Source organism: Lissotriton vulgaris, chromosome 12, assembly GCF_964263255.1.
Source record: "Lissotriton vulgaris chromosome 12, aLisVul1.2, whole genome shotgun sequence".
Taxonomy (NCBI): domain Eukaryota; kingdom Metazoa; phylum Chordata; class Amphibia; order Caudata; family Salamandridae; genus Lissotriton; species Lissotriton vulgaris.
This window is the reverse complement of record NC_141700.1, coordinates 57,868,815-57,889,469: the sequence shown is the minus strand read 5'-3', so window position 1 is coordinate 57,889,469 and position 20,655 is coordinate 57,868,815. Positions and strand designations below refer to the sequence as shown.

The window sequence follows — 20,655 nt, the reverse complement described above, 5'->3', positions numbered from 1 at the left end:
AAGGGAAGCACCCCCGTTTTCCCGTGGTTACTTACAGAAGTGGAAACTGACTTCTGCCTCGATGTTCGGCCAACACGAATCTCGCTAACTGCGTTCAACCTTCTCCTGTTAATAACTAGTGATTTAATTGGACCAATGCATGGTCACGTGATCGCAGTACCTAAAGAACTGTCATTGACATCGATGTTCGGCCAATCCGAATCTCGTTAACTACATTCACCCTTCTCCTGTTTATAACTAGTTTTTTAATTGGGCCACTGTATAGTCACGTGATCGCGATACCATATGGACCGTCATTGACATTATATTCATTATAAATAGTCATAATTCTAGTGACTGGTCATAGAATCAAAAATCTAGTGAGCTCTTAGTTAAACGATCTCCTGAGACAGGCTAAAAATTAAACATGAACGGAAATATAAATTGATCATAGATGTTGTGATTGAAGGAAATTATACTAAAGTAATACATATAATGACATAAATCATACTAAATAAAACAAAATAGAAAACATCGTGATTCGTGTAGTGTAACCTTTGTTTAAACATTGTGATGATCTTAATTTGGTCGGCCATCTTGGAATGGGGTATTCTTAATGTTAATAGTACCTCATACGTTGTGTGCAGAGGGAATCAATAATTTGTTCCTAGTTAATATTTACAAAAAACATGATAATTCTATCCTGTCATTTAGTCCTTCTGGCTGTAAACTGCACATTTTACGAATCCAAACATACTCAGATCTCAGTCTTTTTTTATGCACATCAATGTCTGGTTGGGGTTTAATCACTTCCAATATAGTGAATCTAAGTTGAGAGATGTTATGTCCTTCATTCATCCAATGCATTGCAACTGTGGACTTTTGGTTCTTTTGATGTATGTTACTTTTATGTTCTGTGATTCTTATTTTGATTTTCCGCTCAGTTTGACCTACATACACTTTCCCACAAGGGCATTTTATGACATATATCACCCCTTTTGTGTCGCATGTACTAGAATGACATAAAATAAAAAAAATTCCCGTCATTGAGTGTGTAAAAGTTTGTTATTAATACATAAGACTGTAAGGAGGGCCTAAGGGGATATTTAAGGACCATACAATGCTACAATCCCCAACAAATACAGTTTAATATACAAAATGTAGCAATGGGTCACTCAAGCAGTGTGAACTAACTACGTGTCTGAAAGCAAAAGCTGGACAATACAGAAAAATGATAAATTTATATTGTGTCTAAGTGATGAGACAATGGGTATTCCTTCTCCGTGGGAAAAATATACCCATCAGTTGTCGATCGATACCGCCCTGTTCATCATCTGGGAATCCTTCACACCAAGACGGTAAGAGTTGTTTTTCTACCCACTGAGGATAGGAAAGGTGTGTACAACCTATCTGACCAAAAAGGCCCAGTGTGAACTGTGGTGTATCTAGGTGTAAATTGACAACTGTAGAGCAGTGCAAAGTCTATAGTGAAGTGAAAAAGTGCTAAATGTGACTAAAATTGGATAGTAAAGAGGGAAAAGGCCATTTTAATGAAGCACCTCTTAATTCACAAGGTAATAAAAAGAAGCGACAAGGTAGTAGTTTTAACAAATAACTACTACTTAGTTTGTGAGGTCGACATGTTTCTGCAGACTATGTGGATCGCAAGAGGTATCCTGCTCTTTCATCAGGACCATTATCGCTACTGCTCAAGGTGCTAGTGAGGAAATAAAACAGATTTTTTTCACCTGGGTATTGTGTGTATCATCATTCTCCTCGCTTTTTGAAGTACCCCGAGATAAAAGTGGTCGGGAACACACAAACAGACACATCGAAAGACAAAAAACCAAAATTTAGTATATAAGTTTGGTTATAATTCACATAGTAATCAGATATAAGAGCACTTCTGTTGTTCTCTAGTGCATGCAGAGATTGCACATGTACTCTCTGATAGGTAGGGTATAAGCTCTCACTTACCTCACTGGTAGGAGAGAAAAACCCCACCTCACCTGGCCACAGCGCAGGTAATTGGAGCACCGCTCTAAAGGGCAAGAGTATTGTGAAAAAGGGGATTAATATGATAAACAAGTACCGCTGTTATCACAACATTATTCATAGCACCAAAACAGCGAGGCACATGGTGTCAGTATTGGACAATGAAATATATGGTCTAAATTACATAGCCCCTGTTTTTTTTAGCATACCAAAGGCGCTGTTTTAAACCATTTCAACCGTTCAAAGGAACCGCCCATTACCTCTTTATCACACGTTATATTCCTTGTTTGATGTCATATTTAAATGGGATATTACTCGTGCGAGGAGCTGTTCTGCTTAGTAATGCGGTTAATAAGTAACCGAACATTATAAACAACTAAAAAATGTTTGATCTTAGTTGCGTTGCAGCTGGATGTTTTGGCAAGCAGAAGGGGCTATGTCAAAATTTTTACGTTTTCTACCATTCCCAGGAAAAACCCAGTTGTTTCTCTAAAACCCAAATTACTTGTTTGTTGTCACTCTAAGTCGAAACTTTGCTATCAGGTTGCCAGGGAACCGCAGACAACTGAGTACCGAGCGCCCTTTCGGAGTTGAATAAAAGAAAGGGGGCTTTAACGAGCACTCATTCAATACCTTGACTGGTTCTTGCAACCTTTAGTACAAAGTTGGTCCACCTTTATAAAAGACACTACATCATTTTTAAACATGCTAAAAACCATTGACATTTCAGCGAGCGAAGAAACATGGTTATGTTCCATAGATGTAACCTCGCTGTACACCTCTATCCCTCACAATGATGGTCTTGAAGCCATGGAATGGTGTTTATTGGAGAATGACATAGCAGGATCAGAAAAAGTATTCCTCTCGGAATTGTTACACTATGCGTTATTCCACAGTTATCTTCAATGGGAAAATGATTTTTATGAACAATGTAGTGGAACATCCATGGGATTTGCGGGGGCTCCTTCCTACGCAATACCTTCGTGGCAAAATTTGAAAGAGATCACATCATCCACAACCCCAATTGGCAAGAAGGATTAATGGTATTCAAAAGATACATTGATGATATCTTTATAATATGGAAAGGCACCAAAGTACAATTGGAAGAAAACATATATCTTCTGAACCAACAACACGAAAGAATAAAATTCACTCATCAAATTCATCACCAAGAATTAGCTTTTCTAGATGTAAAAATTTCCATTAACAACAGACAAATCAGTACGAATGTCCACATCAAAGATACAGACAAGAACAGTTGTCTACATTATGAAAGGTTTCATCATCACTCTTTGAAAAAGCATTTACCGTTGTCACAATTCATCCGTTTAAAAAGAATCACATCTAATCCAGATGACGTGTCAACCACAATTAACAATCAAATCCAGAAATACATTAAACGAGGTTACCCAAAAACTTTATTACAAAAATCCAAGACAAGAGTAATGGAAATGAGCAGAGAGTCTTTACTCAAACAGAAAGATAAAACAGAATCTAAGCTAACAGTTTGTGTTTTAAAACACTCAATGCAGACAACACAGATCACCAAAATCATGAGAAAACATTGGACTTTGATCACACAAGAACCAGATCTTCAACCACTATTTGCGGACCGAATCACTTTTGCTTACAACAGATCAAAAAATATTAAAGAACTGTTAAAAAGACAAAACCCAAAGACCAAAGAGGTAACATTCAAAGGCATGCAAAAATGTGAAAATTGCACACATTGCCATAATGTTATAATTGGCCAAACTTTTACACACCCAATGACGGGATTTTTTTAAATTTTATGTCATTCTAGTACATGCGACACAAAAGGAGTGATATATGTCATAAAATGCCCTTGTGGGAAAGTGTATGTAGGTCAAACTGAGCGGAAAATCAAAATAAGAATCACAGAACATAAAAGTAACATACGTCAAAAGAACCAAAAGTCCACAGTTGCAATGCATTGGATGAATGAAGGACATAACATCTCTCAACTTAGATTCACTATATTGGAAGTGATTAAACCCCAACCAGACATTGATGTGCATAAAAAAAGACTGAGATCTGAGTATTTTTGGATTCGTAAAATGTGCAGTTTACAGCCAGAAGGATTAAATGACAGGATAGAATTATCATGTTTTTTGTAAATATTAACTAGGAACAAATTATTGATTCCCTCTGCACACAACGTATGAGGTACTATTAACATTAAGAATTCTCCATTCCAAGATGGCCGACCAAATTAAGATCATCACAATGTTTAACCAAAGGTTACACTACACGAATCACGATGTTTTCTATTTTGTTTTATTTAGTATGATTTATGTCATTATATGTATTACTTTAGTATAATTTCCTTCAATCACATCTATGATCGATTTATATTTCCGTTCATGTTTAATTTTTAGCCTGTCTCAGGAGATCGTTTAACTAAGGGCTCACTACATTTTTGATTCTATGACCAGTCACTAGATTTATGACTATTTATAATGAATATAATGTCAATAACGGTCCATATGGTATCGCGATCACGAGACTATACAGTGGCCAAATTAAACCACTAGTTATAAACAGGAGAAGGGTGAATGTATTTAGCGTGATTCGGATTGGCCGAACATCGATGTCAATGACTGTTCTTAAGGTACCGCGATCACGTGACCATGCATTGGTCCAATTATATCACTAGTTATTAACAGGAGAAGGTTGAACGCAGTTAGCGAGATTCGTATTGGCCGAACATCGAGGCAGCAGTCAGTTTCCACTTCTGTAAGTAACCACGGGAAAACGGGGGTGCTTCCCTTTTCTTTGCGTGCAGAGATTTCACATTCATGTTTTGTTTTTTTCTAAACGAGAGTACAGTGAGAGTCGAAACTAGACCATTGTAGTCTTGATAAAACATAGCATTTTTTGGGTACACGTGTACTGATAGTAACCTTAGCACACTCAGTTGCAATGAACTTAACATTGTACTTGTGGCGTTGTTGCTTAATTAATGAACATTGGGCAGCATTAATGAACTTCTGATGTTCTTGATGAATTAATGAATATTGAGTAGCGTTATTGATTTGCCATAATGAGTTACACTGATAAAAATGTTTCACAGAATGTTTGTGCAATATTAGTTAATGTGTTATGAGGCTGGCTCAAAATATCCTTGTTTTTTCTATACACAGACCCCTGAGGAAGGGTGACTTATGACCCGAAGTGCATTGGGTATATGTGGAAAATTAAAAAGCGATATGGATCTGCAAAAAATATAATTGCATAAATGAAGACTGAGTATAATATGAAATAAAATATTTGAATACTCTTGGAAAATGAAATTTTCGTCTGAATGAATCATTTAACTGAATGAATTTGAAGTAAACCACACGGTCTGAAGTATATGTGTGCACACCCCCGCCAAAAGTGGAATTCCCATTTTTCCTTTTATTGATACTGAAGATGAGCTCAGATCAGAAGTTATTGAAGCTGTGACAAGGTTGTTGAGTGAGAGGGATGTAGTAGAAGTGTTAAGTCATTTAAGATGGTATTTGGCTTGTCTGCCATGTGCCTCACTATCTCTGAACACAACATCCTTCATATAGACATTAAGGAGCAACATTGCAGGATTGAAGTTTATCCTGAAATCCTGCTTTAGTGGCTCACCTCTGACTCAGTCTTGTTTTCTCTTCCTGGACAAACTCGGTTCCTGATGTCCCCCTGTCATCTCTTTACCTTCAGAATCAGCTGTCTACCTGCACCAAGGCTCTGGAGAGCTCAGAAGAACTCCTAGAAATGGCAAACCAGACTCTGGAAGCGGCTGAGAATGACACCTTCTCCAAGGTATACCTGGTGTTTACTTCTGCGTTTGGTGGTTTGAGGATGTGGGTCGCGCAATATTTGTGGCTTACTTGAAGCACTGCCAACATTGGTGCCATTGCTTGACACTAATGGTTACTGACAGGACTAGGACTGTGTGCTGTGGATAACCCCAGTAGATGTGATGGGTTCTTTTCAAGGATACAAATCGGTCTATAGAAGATACCTCTTAAGCTATCGAGTGGGAATGTGCCCTTGGGTGGGGTCGTAGGAGGATGAGGTCAGGCAGGAAATGAGTGTGCTGACTTGTTGGACAATGTCAGGAAGACATGAGTGCAGAGAGGTCATAAGGAAATGGGCAAGATCTGGGTGTAAGTTGAAGGAAGAGGATGGCCAGATCAGGAGGTAGCCAAGGAGACATGAAGGTGAATGAGGACAGGAAGTGGTAGATGATGCAAAGAGGAGGTGTGTGTTTGAGTAGGAGGGGAGGTTGAGGAACTTATTCAGAGCTGGATGAGGAGGGTGACAATAGATGGTGCTGGGCAGGGATTGGAGCTAGTGAACAGTGACTGGACTGTGTGGTGTAAACCAGAGTTGGTGGACCAGAAGCCAAGGTTGGAACAGACTAGGATGGTGGACTAGATTCTACGAGGGTGGCAGAGAGCAAGTGAGTGACAGTGGGGAAGTGAGATGAGGTGGTGATTATAAGATGAGGAACCAGAAGAACTGATATTAATGGTTAATCAGTGCAGGAAAAGTACTGAAATGTTGAAGCAAGAATCCCCAGTGCAATCAATGGAAAGAGCCTGGAAAGTCAAGCATGTATTGCAGATCAGTTGCCATGGTCTCCCCTGAGCCCTTGGGTTCTGGTATCTCTGTGGAACGTATGACTGTCCAGTCATAGAAATACCTTTCTGTATTTAGGTATTTGTTCCATGTGTTTCAGGTCTGTCCTTTCTGTCACCCAACAGAGTATGTCTCTGAATGCTGGAAAACAAAATTCCTTTGCTTTTGGAACTTAGTTCTCTCTCAATCCCTTCTGTATGTATGCATGTATGTTACATACATGGATTGCTTATGGTGTGCTACATGCAACAGAAGTCAATGCCTCTCTAGCATTTTGTAACCTTCTCCAAAGTTTTTATTCCCACTTCAACTTGCTGGCTCTGTTGACTGTGATCTTCTCTGCAGTGTGCTTCTTCTGTGGTTTGTCTGAATATGTTTCTGGAGGTGAGAGTAGTGTTCCACTTGGGGTAGGGGTGAGGGTGATGGTCTTCTGTGCCAGGTGGTGTAGTGTGTTCTCTGCACTGTGCACTTTGACTTTCTTGGCTTCTCTGTTATGTTGCAGAAAGAGCTGGTGTTAAATCTGTCTCTCAAACCCTCTTTCTCTCTCCTGCCTCTCTGTCTGTCTCTCTCGCTTCCTCTTTGCTTCGAAGGCCGCCAAGCAGATCAAAGATAGGTACGGTACCAGTCTGTTCATCTGTTCATTTTGCCACATCTCTGCATTTAATTCTCCATGACCATCTGCCTCATCTCTCCATCTTGTAGCCATAACCTAGTGTAGCACAGAACAGTTTTCTGCTCCTTGCATGAGGCCTCTGGGGCATGCCTGAGACAGGGAGATCTGACTCGATGTCCCCGTCATTTGCTTCCAGGGTTAGGCCCTTGCCTGTGAGCCCATCACATTTGTGTAGAAGGTTCAGCCGAACCAAGAGACTGCCAGAGCATGCACAGACTATCCAGTGTCTTCTCCACTGCTTCCTTGGGCATAGATTAAGTTATCAAAATCATCTGTTATTCTCCCTCCTGTAACCTATCATCTAACTCTTCCGTCCTCTATCCTCTTTTCCCTGCATCATCTCCTCTGTGCCCTTCTGTCCTTCCTCCTCCTTTACCTTTGTGTATTTTGATCTCTGCTCTTACCTTTACATCTTCTTATCTTTCTTCTTGAATACTTCCTGCTCTGTTTGCCCTTGCATTCTCTTTGCCCTCACATCCTTTCTTCTATGTCACTTTGGGTCCTCTCTCATTTACATACTCTCCTCCATGCATTTACATTATTCCTTCTATTTGCTTGTATTCAATTTATGCCATCTGCATTTAAGTAAAACGTTTTCTAGTCCTTTAAAGGTTCTTCTATTTGCCATGATTTTGGTCCTACCAAATGTATCCTCTCCTCTTGGCTTCCATGCATATGTTTCTATCTGCTATTGTGCCCTCTTTGCCCATCCATTTGTGCTCCCTTTTACCTTTACACACACTCATTTTCATCCATAACCCATCATCATGTTCTACTAAGCCCAAATGTTATCTTCTGCCTGCTTCATCTGTGAGCTGCTAAAAGTGATGAGTCGTGTTTTCTCTGACAATTACACACCCTCCTCTTCTGATAAGCCCAATAGACCTCCTGTAAATTTAGAGTCCTTTCCTTGAACATGTAATGACTCTGTTTCTCATTGGTGCCTCCCTAAAGGGTGACATCCTGACCCAGCTTCACATTTGTCTGCACCATCCTTGTCAAAATCCATGCAGATGTTTTGCAGGTATCCCATTAAGAAAGCCATCAGAGTTGAGTGTGAGAAACTTGTACATGGCCATAGGAGGCGCTCTCTAGAGGTTGGGTGTCTCTTAGCTAAAAGTGAGCCTCAGTAATTCATGCTATTTCTTTTACTTTCCATCTCTTCCTCATACATCCACATCAGTGTAACCATGGCACCTGCATTCCGGATTTCGCTGAAAGCGAAGGTGACCGATAACATGAGTCACTTGATGGTGGACTTCACACAGGAGAGACGCATGATCCAGGCCCTCAAGTTCCTGCCAGGTACCTGAAGATGGCACTGTCTGCTCCTTGATTGATCCGTCTTTGTGTATAAATTATTGGGATGCGCTGAGGAAAAGGAAAACTAGATGTTGGAGATGGAACGCGTGCAAGGATGTTGAGGTGGAGAGGGAAAGATGGAACGCGTGCAAGAATGTTGAGGTGGAGAGGGAAAGATGGAACGTGTGCAAGAATGTTGAGGTGGAGAGGGAAAGATGGAACGTGTGCAAGAATATTGAGGTGGAAAATGGGCCTCACGCCAGAATGTTGAGGGAAAGATGGGATGCCTTCAAGAATGTTGAGGGGGAGAGGGAAAGATGGGAAGCTTGCAAGAATGTTGAGGAGGGAGAGGGAAAGATGGGTCGTGCACAAGGATTTTGAGGGGGGAGAGGGAAAGATGGGATGCATGCAGACGTTGTTGAATATATGTGAGGTTGTTGATAGAGGACAATGTCGGTAGCAGTCATTTACGGTCTTTTTTGCTTGACTGGAGTAGCTGTAATCCACTATCTCGCTACCTTTGTTGAAGGCCTCCGTCTCCTGCCTTTGTCATAGACCTTTCTATTTTTTTCCCTCTCCAGTTCCCAGTCAGCCTGAGATTGACATGACTGAGTCCCTGGTGGCTGATAATTGTGTGACCCTGGTCTGGAAGATGCCAGAGGAAGACAGCAAGATTGATCACTACATCCTGGAGTATCGCAAGACAAACTTCGAGGGACTGCCCAGAGCGAAGGAGGATCACCCCTGGATGGTGATCGAGGGGATCAAGCAGACCGAGTACACCCTATCAAGTCAGTAGGACCCTTCTGAGTACTTAACTGAAGGGCAGGTCATTGTATAATCTCTTATAGTGTCTGTTGTTTGTAGTCTTATGGTCTCCCTGTATGCTGATTGTTTTTTAGCTATGAATAAAGGCCTAACACCGCATGGGCTGCTAGGACTACAGTGCGCACTACTGGATGTGAATTATACACATTCAAAAAAACTTCTCAAATTAATCAGCTGTGTATTTAATACATTTTCAAATGTTAAACACAAAAGAAAAATTCAATATTCATTACATCACTTCATATTAAACATGCAATATACATTTCTGTTCGTGTTTCTTGAACAACCACCCAATGCATTTCGGGACATTCTTGTCCCTTCGTCAGGGGTTCCAGTTATAAACTAAAAAGACAAGGAAACAGTATATAACCGATGCCAAAACCAATATTTGCAACAAAACAACAATATTACCACATTGTAAAACATGAGGCAGTATGCTATTCACATTTCTTCTTTACACATACAGGACTTAATGATATTCCACAATACCATCAAGAGATGTCTCGATCATGTGATACAAACCTAGAATCACTGTAAATTCTGAGTAACAAATGCATTGTGCACAATCATAGAAAACATAGAATCAATGTAAATTCTGAATAACAAGTGCATTGCGCACAATCATGTAAGCTAAACAAAGAGACTGTTACCAATATCACCAACCTAACAGGATTAAAAAAATGTGAGAACCTCTGCCTACAAAAAGAGATGTAAGTAGACCAGTCAATAAAGCTCATTATAATGAGCAGCCTTATGCATGCACATTGAAAAAAAACGCGTGCTCACCTCAGCAAAGGACGAACGTCGTGATTGAACCACCATGAAGTGTATGTTTGTATGTATTAGCCGACTCTGTTAAGAAACAGGCGTATACTATCACTATTAGCACAGTTAGTCGACAAACCATTTAATGTAGCCGAAATACAAGAAGGCTCACCTCAAAATAGACGAAATAGTGCCACACGTCTACAAGCATTCGGAAAGTCGTCTATCCCTACAAGAGTAAAGGTAACATCAGTACCTTTGGCAATATAATTAGTCGGTAAATATAAAGCGGCTGACAACCGATCTTACCTCCTGAACAATCGGAGACGCTGCAAACCGACCCGCCTGGCTGAATCGTCGATGCACTTCCGTGTCATCGTGCTCAGCTAATAAACAAAACTTCCGGGTGTAAACTAAAAATAAACGACGGACTACACTTACTTCTTACATACTCTTAACTCATGTAATAGCATCACACGAATCGTATTTATATATTTAAAAACGTCTCACTGTGTTGCAGATAAGTGATATTGTGACGATAATACTCAGTATGAAAAATGGGAGCCTCAACTGCTAAATGAATACGAGCGTCAAAATTCAACCACCCAAAACTTTATGCGTCTAACAGAAACCTAAAAGAACAGTGATTCATCGTGATTACATGACCTCATGTGGTATTAGCTCCAAAACAACGTACATCATAATGTATGTCTTCTAAACTGAAAAAATAATGCATTACAGAACCTGCCTAATGTTTACACCTAAACATTCAATTTCATGACACAACAAAGATTATGAATTACCTGCCTGCTATTTACACCTTGTACATATACCCTTCATAAGTAACAAAACCATAATAGATCTTCCTGTGTATTATGATGGTAAACTGCTAATGTGTGTTCATGTGTATTTACCTGGTGTTTTAGAGGGGATTCCTAGTGACTTATTGACCATGTCACCAAGCCAGCGTAAACATATTATAGGAAACAGCTCATTTCAAATTTGTCATTTAGCCCCAATGGGGACAAGGTCAGTAATTTTTTAATCCAGAAAGCCTCTCTCCGGAGGAGGGTCTGATCATTATCTCTGCCTTCGTATCGGGATACTACTTCAATTATCTGACATTTGATTTGGGCAATCGTGTGTCTTTTCTCAGTCCTATGTGCCGCGTCATCTTCTGTTCTCTGTGTGGAAGTAAGATAGTGTTTAGCTTCTAGATGATGTCACACAATCAAGTTTTTTTACCTCTTTTTGTTCTTGTCAGGTCAAAGATTTGACACCAAGTTCATGAATTTCAGAGTGAAAGCCTGCAACAAGGCGGTGGCGGGAGAGTTTTCAGAACCGGTTACGTTGGAAACTCCTGGTGCGTAAGAGGCAAACAGTGCAACTTTTTATTCTAATGTTTCCACTCTGCAAATCTAGAACATGTATGTGAAATAAGAGATGTTGCTATGTTTATGGTGTGGCTAGCTCTGACTTTTGCACATATTGGTTTAAGCCTTGGGGTTTACTTTTTAAGCATACACATCTTTATGATACTGCAAATACAGTACCATTTGACTGCTGTGTGATAGGAGTTTCCGGATGAAATTATTCTAGATCAAACCATGTGTCCGGTTCAAGTATGTTTTGTCCTTCACTTGTTGGTTGCAGTGCATGAGGTTTGTTCTGTGTGTTTGCTATCTGATGGAAGGTTAGGGATGTTACATGCTCTTTGTGTTTAACAAAAGTGAGGCACATGTCATTCAGTTGCCATCTGTAACTAGCATCTTGCTCTGATCCTTAAGGGTTTCTAATCAAATCTGTTGGTTTTCCCTTGGTCTAATTTTGACCTTTTTCCTCTGTTTTTTGTCATTGCCAGCCTTCATGTTCCGGTTGGATGCCTCTTCTTGTCACCAGAACTTGAAGGTGGAGGATCTGAGTGCGGAGTGGGATGCCTTGGGTGGGAAAGTACAGGACATCAAAGCTCGAGAGAAGGAAGGCAAAACCGGCAGGACCGCGTCTCCGGTCAACTCGCCGGCGAGGTACCTCTGAGTCACTTTTACCAAAGTCCTATCAACTCCCAACCTCCACTTGGCCACATAATATTTGTGCTTCCTCTTCTGCTCGCCACAGTTTCAAGCACATAACCTTCTCGAACGACACGCCTATAGCGAAAATAGGATTCTGGTATGCCAGTGCCTAACTTTAATTGCCTTCAAGAGGCAACTGTCTATTGGGAACATTTCCCAGTTCACATTTGAGCCAGTCAGTCTCTACCAAGCATCCTAAGATTTCCAACTTTCTGAGCTGGTAGGATCACTCTTCTCACACTCATCCTTCCATCCCCTACTGCTCTCCTCTGGTTACCCCCACTACTATAGAGTCTTCCTAGCGGCAAACTGCTTCTCCACCTGAGATGTAGTAGGCCCCTTTACATTCGCTAACACCTCTTGTTCATAGAGTTTTCGAGCTTTCTCTCTAGAGCAGTGTCACAATTTCCCTCACTCCTCATTTCCAGCTTCTCTTCTTCAGATTTCTCACACAGTAGTCCTCCATTCTCCCTTTCTCTTTTGTGCTTTTTCACCAATTTCCTCTTCATTCGCTTCAGCTGTGGAGTCCGCAACTGTGACTCCTCCTCCACTATTCACACTTCTTCCCTAAAATCAGCTACACCCTCCCCACCATTGACCCCTAAGAGGCATGCATTCTCTGACTCCTTTTTTAATAAGTCGCATTCACTGTTTACTATTTAAATATGAACTGTAACTGTCCAATTGAGATCCAGGCTACAAGACCAGAAAAAGCATCAACAGCAAACAAGCTAAATACACTAACATATCAATTTATCATATGTTTCCAATCAACAGATAAATAATTATATATACTGTACAACTGTAATAATTGCTAAAGTATATTGTAAAAACTAAAATGCTAGTTCTCCACCTAATTTTGTGACCCAAACTCTGGCCAATGAGATGGAGAGGTTGTACTCTCCACTCCTCACATTAGAGTATACATATAAAAAAAAAAGCAAACCTTAGAAAAGGAAAAGAAAGAGATCATACATGATTATGCTTGAGTGGTTCTACCTATCCGCTACCCAGAACGTGATAGAGAATTCTTCTTGCGTGCACAGACAAATTCCTAATGTTCCTAGAAATTACTTGTCATTGTGTGTGTATATATATATATTGTTTGTCAGGCGTCTTATAAGCACATACTAACAGTCTACTCTCTCACTTTCCACAGGTGCACACCATCGCCAAAGAGGACACCAGCCGGCCGTGGCGGCAGAGACCGCTTTACCGCTGAATCCTACACTGTCTTGGGTAAGTGCTGGATATGTGTATTTGTGTTTAAAGCAGGGAGTGCCTTAAAATGTAAAAATATGTGAAAACCCTACGGTCTGCCAACCCCTTGCACATCCTCTGCCTTGCTGTAGCCTCTGTCATGACAGATCAGTCTGTAAAGGTAAAGCCGCTCACTTGTTCCCACGTCCTTCCTCCCATGCAATCAGGGGTTAATTTGAGCCAGTGGTTTCTGGTGCTCAGCACCAGTACTTTACTATCAACACCAGCGCTTTTTATGAGCACCAGTTAAAGACACATTCATTTATAGTATGCACAGGGAGATTACGCGATTTGCCCAGAATCACAGGATGTTGAGCCAACTCAAAGCTCGAACCTGGTTCTCCAGCTCTGAAGTCAGCAGCTCTGGCCATTACGCCATATACTTTCCCCACTTTCATGGTCAGTAGTTGGTCCTGTTTTAGGCGGCGCCAACAGGAGAAATGGGCTGGTGCAAGCTGCCTCCTGACGAGAGCTCCGGCAGTTATTGTTTTACAAATTAACCACTGCATGCGTATAACCATTCTCCTGACTCTCTAGATAGTGACTCCTATGTCCCCACTCAAGGCCTTGTCCCACCTTCCATTCCTGTGTAACCCATCCCTCCATCCTTTTTTAAGTATCACCTCCCTAGTGAGGAGAGGACTTTTCCTCTCAAAATAGCAAATCAGTGATTCCTCCTCAAAGTTCATACCTAAGAATACCTATTGCTTTCAAACTTTTTAAAGTTTGTGTTTCTTGTGATATGACATAGAAGACATATTATCTCATGTCTAATAAAGTAATTTTCTCAAGCGCCACCTCCCTCGCATCCTTTTTTCTAACCTCTGTGGTGCCTCATCAGGTGAGACCCATCACCCTCTCTCTGCGCCCACCTATGGAGTTAGGCTGATATTTTCTAATATCTCTGTTTTAAACAATACATTTTCTTTTGGAGTGACTGGCCTTACCCCATACTTCTTAAACCACCCCTTACACACTTCGGGTGACTCTTCCTTTCTTTGCTTTCTCCCACCTCTTGTATAATCATCCCATTGTTTCTTTGTGCAAAACAATTCTCCATCAAATCCATCAATGTCTGTTTTTTGTGACACTTCTATTTATCTATTCTTTAGTGTAACAAACCATGTGTTTCCCCGAGTGAGACTTCATTTGTCCCTTTCACTATTCTCTAAAGTAACAATGTTTCTGTTTCGTTGTGTTTCACCTTCCTTTCCCCTTCCTGCCTGTCTGTGCTGTAATAATCTCAATCTTTCTTTATGTAGCACATTATGGAATCTTGATAGAGCACAGGTTCGCCAGGGTTTGCTTGAGCCTAGATATCTAAGTCTTCGTGTGAACAAATATAAAATAGAATGGAAAAGAACACAGAGTGGAGAAAAGGCTCAGCAGATAAAAGCTTGTTTGAAGAGCAGTGTTTTTAATTTCTTTCTGAAGAACTGGAATTCTGTTTCTAGCTGTGAACCGGTGCAGCTGTTTCCACAAAGATTCTATGTGATCTTTTAGGCGCTTTGAAAATGAACCATGCTGCTGTGTTTTGCACGCCTTGCAATCTGTGTAGGTTATTTTTAGGGAGTCCCAGGTACAGAGAGTTTGTGTAATATATAATATAGCCTTGACCCACTGAGTGGTATGATTAACATTTTAAGAGTTTCCACATAAAGAACAGGTACTAATCCGTCTGTTCTCTAAAATATTCCTTTTTGCTTTTTTTAAAGAAATACTGTAACAATCTTTTTGTTTCTTTGAATGACACATTTCATGTTCTCCATCTTCCAGTCTGTAGAGCCACTATCGCCATTTTCCTTCGTCTGACACGTCCTTTCACCCATATCAACAGTTATCGGTCCACATTTCTTTAGACAAAACGATCATATGTCCCTTCCTTTATCTACGGTAACAATCCATATTTTTCTATGGGTTACTGTTAGTTTGTCCCTTGCTCCCACCTCTACAGTAATGGGAAGTTCAAGTCACTATGATAACAATGGAGATTCCCTTGAGTGAGGCATCCATTTTTACTTCCTACATACACTACAGTAACTATCCTTTGGTATCATTTGTTACCTGGTCTCCCCTTCCTTGCTTCCTTCTGTTTGTACAGTAATACTCTCATGGTCCCTTTCTGAGTTCCTTCATCTCTTCTCACCTTTCGGCCTTCAGTTTGTGTAGTAATCACTCCTCAGTCTTATTAAGATCTCCGCATTCCCCTGACTACCTTCTCGAGGGACCTCTCCAGTTTTCCCTACTTCCCAACTCGTAATCAATAAATCCTCAGTATTTTCTTCCAATGCTGCTTCCATTCTTCACCGTCCGCCTCTACCCTCCCCAAAGTATTCTCAGAACATCTCTCCCTGACATGCAGTCTCCAATATCTGCCTCAACTATCCCCCCTACAGCCGAAAAAATTGAGTATCAGAGCCAAGGTTGTCCAAACAAGTGGAAAAAGATCTGGGGCATGTGGGATGCATATAGAGGGTATTGATTGCATGTTTTGGAGACTCTGAATCAATATATATGAGACTTTATGACTTGCCTGATATGTACTGCAAATAAATCCATATCGTATGGCTCATAGCCTTTACCCTGTATTGGTTAGGCAACGTATTGTAGTGTCCATAATCTGTGTCGAAGGATGCATAAATTGTAATGTCTAATTAAACTGAGCAAATGTTGAATAACTTTTTTTTTTAATCCTATCTCCCCTACTTTCCAAGTCACACCTCAGCCGCTCCAACTCCAATATATAAATGAAGAAACCCTCTTTTTTATTGCCGTTCTCAAGTCCCTGCCTCTATTTTGTGCAATAACCCTCCATCCATCTCTTCAGGTGACGCCTTGATCGACGGCGGAGAGTATTACTGGGAGGTTCGCTACGACACAGACAGCAAAGCATTTGGAGTGGGGGTGGCGTACAGGACACTGGGGAAGTTTGACCAGCTTGGGAAGACCTCTGCCTCCTGGTGCCTTCACCTCAACAACTGGCTGCAAGTCAGCTTCACCGCCAAGCATGGCAACAAGTCCAAGGTGCTTGATATGGTGGTGCCGGACCGCCTCGGCGTCTACTGCAACTACGATGAAGGCGAGTAGGCAATGTACTGCTGAAAGGAAGCGAGAGTTGGCAGGTAGTCAGAAAATGGGCGTAAAGTAAGTCAAGATGAGGTTAAACACTAGGATTAAACTGAAAGTGAATACCCTTTGTGAGTCAAGCAAACAGCTGGGAAAACCTGGTGAATACACAAGGTATAATCATAAGGTCTACTGCAGCTTTGGTAAGTATGCTTCAACCATTTATCAACTTGATTGACTTGAAATCAATGTCATCTCCACTCCCGGTAGCCTTCTTACACTACGTGTGGCCTTCCTTCCTGCCCCTAAAGTAAAGCATGAAGGTGACGTGACTTGAGAAAAGCGTCCTGCTTACCAGTGTTATGTCCCTCGAGTCACCAACAATACAGAACTTTTCAGAGCATTCCACACGCTGCCCTAATGAGGGATTCCTAACCTGCTAGTGTCTCACACTGAGCTCACTTTTACTCTGTGTACAGGTCTTGAGCAGATGCCTCTCTGCAGCTCCATTTGATTTACAACAGTGCTTAGTCACAGGAGGACCTGTGAGTAGGAACTCATTGCCGAGTAGAACTCTTAATCGTGTGGGGTTTATGACTCAGAATGGATGCTTACATATTCTGCAATTAATTACTGAATTCAATACATCCACAGCACACAGTGAAAAGCCTTGCTATGCAACTTGAACACATAACACAAACTCATCGCAACAGGGGAATATGTGGATTCAAATGCCATACAGTCTAAAGCTCTGCAAATGCACTCATTTCTATTACTGGCCATTCACGTTACTATCCTCGTTCGTATGGGATGTTAAACCCTTACTTAAGGCATGCAGGCTGCAGTCCATAGCCTATGTTTGTGAGGCATATATCTCATGTAAAGCCGGAATTCCAGTTCTCAAATTGTAGTACCAAATTCCAATAGCTGTCTGGGAAGTTCAAGCACAAGGTCAGAAAAACACCACACCAATACAAGTCTGTGTTGAATTTACATATCTATTATACATAATTACATTTTAAGTCAATTAAAGGCAAAGAGTGTACTTTTTAGCTTTCTTACGATTCACTTGAATATTAAAGATTGCAGTACATTTTTAATATAAGGTCTTGATCGCAGTGCTATAACTGGTGAGTGGAAGCTATGAAAATAGCTACTGCATAGTTATCACGTTAGCCAAGCTATGGATCATATTCAGAAACTGAATATATATCAGAAAGCTCTACTGGTTTGCAACTCACAAAGGTGGTTTCAGGCTGAACAAATACAGGATTAAGGCAATGTATGCAGGTTTTCAAAATAGCGGCTGCTTAAGACACCGGAAATAGCGTAACCATAGGCGTGTGCTGCTGTCCTATGAATATTTCCTTTTGAAACCATATGGGTGAACGTTAGTGGTGTAATCAGTAATATAGCATTACCAAACGAAGAATAATTAAGATAATTTTTCCGCACCAGCTGTGGGTTACATCTCCTTTAACAGTATTTCCACATCTGTCTGCAGGTTTCTGCTCTTCTCTAAATTTCGCTTCTCCATCAGCCTGCTGGTTACCACTCTTCTCAGTTTTTGCCTCCAGATCTGTCCGCAGGTTTCTTCTCCTCTCACGTGTTTCACTTCTCCATCTCTCCGCAGGTTACCTCTCCTTCTACAATGCCCGAACCAAACAGCTCGTCCACACGTTCAGAACCAAGTTCACCCAGCCTGTGGTCCCCGCCTTCACGGTAAGAAAACCGTCCAATTCCTGCTTCTCTATTTCCACCCACAGAGTGATTTAGCAAACACGTGCCTCCTACTTGTTGGGTGCAGTGGCTCTTCCAGAGGTAGACCGCTCAGTTGAAGTACAATAACACTTAGGTTCCGCTCGAGACAGACGGTTGCATTGCAGGGCTACTAAATCGCGCCGTTGCCAGCTGGAAGCGTACACTGCCCTGTCTTGCGCTTACCACTGCAGGAATTAAGTCTATGCTGCTGGTAGCCTGCACCACTGACTGGTCACTGCTCAGGAGTAATCTCACATTGTCCAGTCCTACACCACTGGCACTGCTCGGAGTAATCTTGTACTGCTCAAGTCCCACGCTTTTGAGCGATACCAGCTGGGAGCAAGCTTGCATTATTAGAGTTTCCCAATACTATCTGACTGCAAGCTCGTACTGCTACACTGTCGTGATAACATTTGTAATACTGAATCATAGAACACAGGTGTGTTACGGCTGGTAGTAAACTCATACTGCTATGAGACTACTCACACTGAGGGATCTTTCTCTTGGCCCTCAATCCCCATCCTAGCTTTCCTTCTGCTTCTCCCCTCTAGAAGTTCTTTCTTTTCTTCTCACCCCTTGTTTGTACTTCTCTTCTCCTTCTGTAGGTCTGGTGTGGGAGTTTCCATGTGTATTCCGGACTGCAAGTCCCCAGTGCCGTGAAATGCCTTCAGAAACGCAACAGCACGGCCAGCAGCTCTGGCACCAGCCTGACTTAATTAGAGTCCGGCCCAGCTTCGGGAGCCGACTTGCTCTAGAACCAGGTCTCCTTTGCTGAGGATCCTATAACAAAAACTTTCCGGCAATGGAAAGTCAGTAGTGTTGTCCTCTGTAATGTGAAGATAATCACAGTATGAATACAGTCTGTGCACAGGGTGCCCTTAAACCGAGAGAAGAGACGGCTGATCTGCACTCCTCACGCTGGCGTCTGATTGTATCTTTAGTCTCACTTCGGATTGTAATAACATACTTCACCTTCACGGGGCACTGTAGAGACACTGACGCTGCATCCGGTTCCTGCAACAGAGAGGCAGCAGGCAATGAGGAAATGCAAAGAATGAAACGTTGCTATGTTTACCCAGCAACGAGAAGCTGGACCTTGGCTTTTTTGGGCCAGACCGAGTCGCCACTATTAAAATGGACAATGTCTTTGCGCCTCAAGTCAGCACCCCTGAAATGACTACTCAGACATTAGCATCCCTCTCTGCAAGATGACAGAACTTCCTGTGACCAAAACAGCTGCTTCTAGCCTTAATAAACATAGTTAAACAAGGCAGGTTATTGATTTTCCTTTGTCCATCTCCACCCTAGTGGAAGCAGGGCCTATATATCACTCAAGGATCCTTGCATGTAGATTTGTAGAGGCGGGAAAACATTCTTTAGGTATTGTTTATATATTGTGTGCATTTATGTACTTTGAGAGAGATCATATTGTCGGTGAAGGAGGATCATCCGCTGAAGATGTTAGTATTCTGGCTGTGAGTGCTGATGTCCACGTTCTGACAGTGACTGATGATGTTAGCATACTAACTGTGGTTGATGATGTTAGTGTGCTGGCTGTGAGACTGATGATGTTAATTTGCTCGCAGTGATCATTACCGTGCTGGCTGTGGGTGATGATGTTTAGCGTGCTGGATGTGTGTCATGACCTTAGCGTGCAGGCTGTGAGGCTGGTGATGTTAGCGTGCTGGCTATCAGACTGATGATGTTCCCGTGCTAGTTGTGACTGATGATATTATTGTGCTGGCTTTGGGTGATGATCTTAGCATGATGGCTGAGACTGATGATGTTAGCTATCTAGCTTAGGCTGATGACGTTAGCACGCTGGCTGTTAGCGGTGATGTTAGCTTGCTTACTGTGCATCATGATGTTAGTGTACTGGTTGCGAGTAATGTTAGTGCGCTGGCTGTGAGTGATGATGTTATCTTGCTGACTTTGAGTAACTGTTTATTTGGTTTGCTTTCTATACTTAAGCTTTGCATCATATCCATGTCCACGTCTTGATGCGCTTCCATGACAGCTTCACCTTGGTCTGGGATTGCCGCGGGTTTACTCCCGTACACGAGGGATGGAGGTGGTTGTGGATCAGATATGAGAAGCATAGTTGGCCATTTGTGCTACCTGTGTTCCCTTACCTAGAATGCCCCACTATGAAGGGGATTGCTGCTCAGAATTTATTTCATATTTTTCATCTACCTACGTGGATTCTGTTGTATCTTTGTGTCTGTTGATGGCTTGCACTGTCTGTCATTTACTTTTCTCCTGTGATAGAATGCTGCATTCAATCGATCTTGGTAATCGGTACATCTAGGAAATCAG

At 41.6% G+C, this 20,655-nt stretch overlaps 1 protein-coding gene across 1 annotated transcript in view; it reads left to right on the top strand.

Annotated features, from left to right (window-relative positions):
- The window catches only part of FSD1 (fibronectin type III and SPRY domain containing 1), a 77,258-nt gene extending 57,648 nt beyond the window's left edge, over positions 1 to 19,610 (top strand). The window contains exons 4-13 of the mRNA XM_086947080.1: positions 5,689 to 5,790; positions 7,203 to 7,225; positions 8,469 to 8,590; positions 9,169 to 9,378; positions 11,445 to 11,543; positions 12,042 to 12,204; positions 13,412 to 13,491; positions 16,340 to 16,591; positions 18,212 to 18,300; positions 18,945 to 19,610. Coding sequence (XP_086803206.1) covers positions 5,689 to 5,790; positions 7,203 to 7,225; positions 8,469 to 8,590; positions 9,169 to 9,378; positions 11,445 to 11,543; positions 12,042 to 12,204; positions 13,412 to 13,491; positions 16,340 to 16,591; positions 18,212 to 18,300; positions 18,945 to 19,055 — 1,251 coding nt within the window. The 3' untranslated portion in view covers positions 19,056 to 19,610. The remainder of the gene's footprint in view (positions 1 to 5,688; positions 5,791 to 7,202; positions 7,226 to 8,468; positions 8,591 to 9,168; positions 9,379 to 11,444; positions 11,544 to 12,041; positions 12,205 to 13,411; positions 13,492 to 16,339; positions 16,592 to 18,211; positions 18,301 to 18,944) is intronic.
- Positions 19,611 to 20,655: the final 1,045 nt, after the last annotated feature.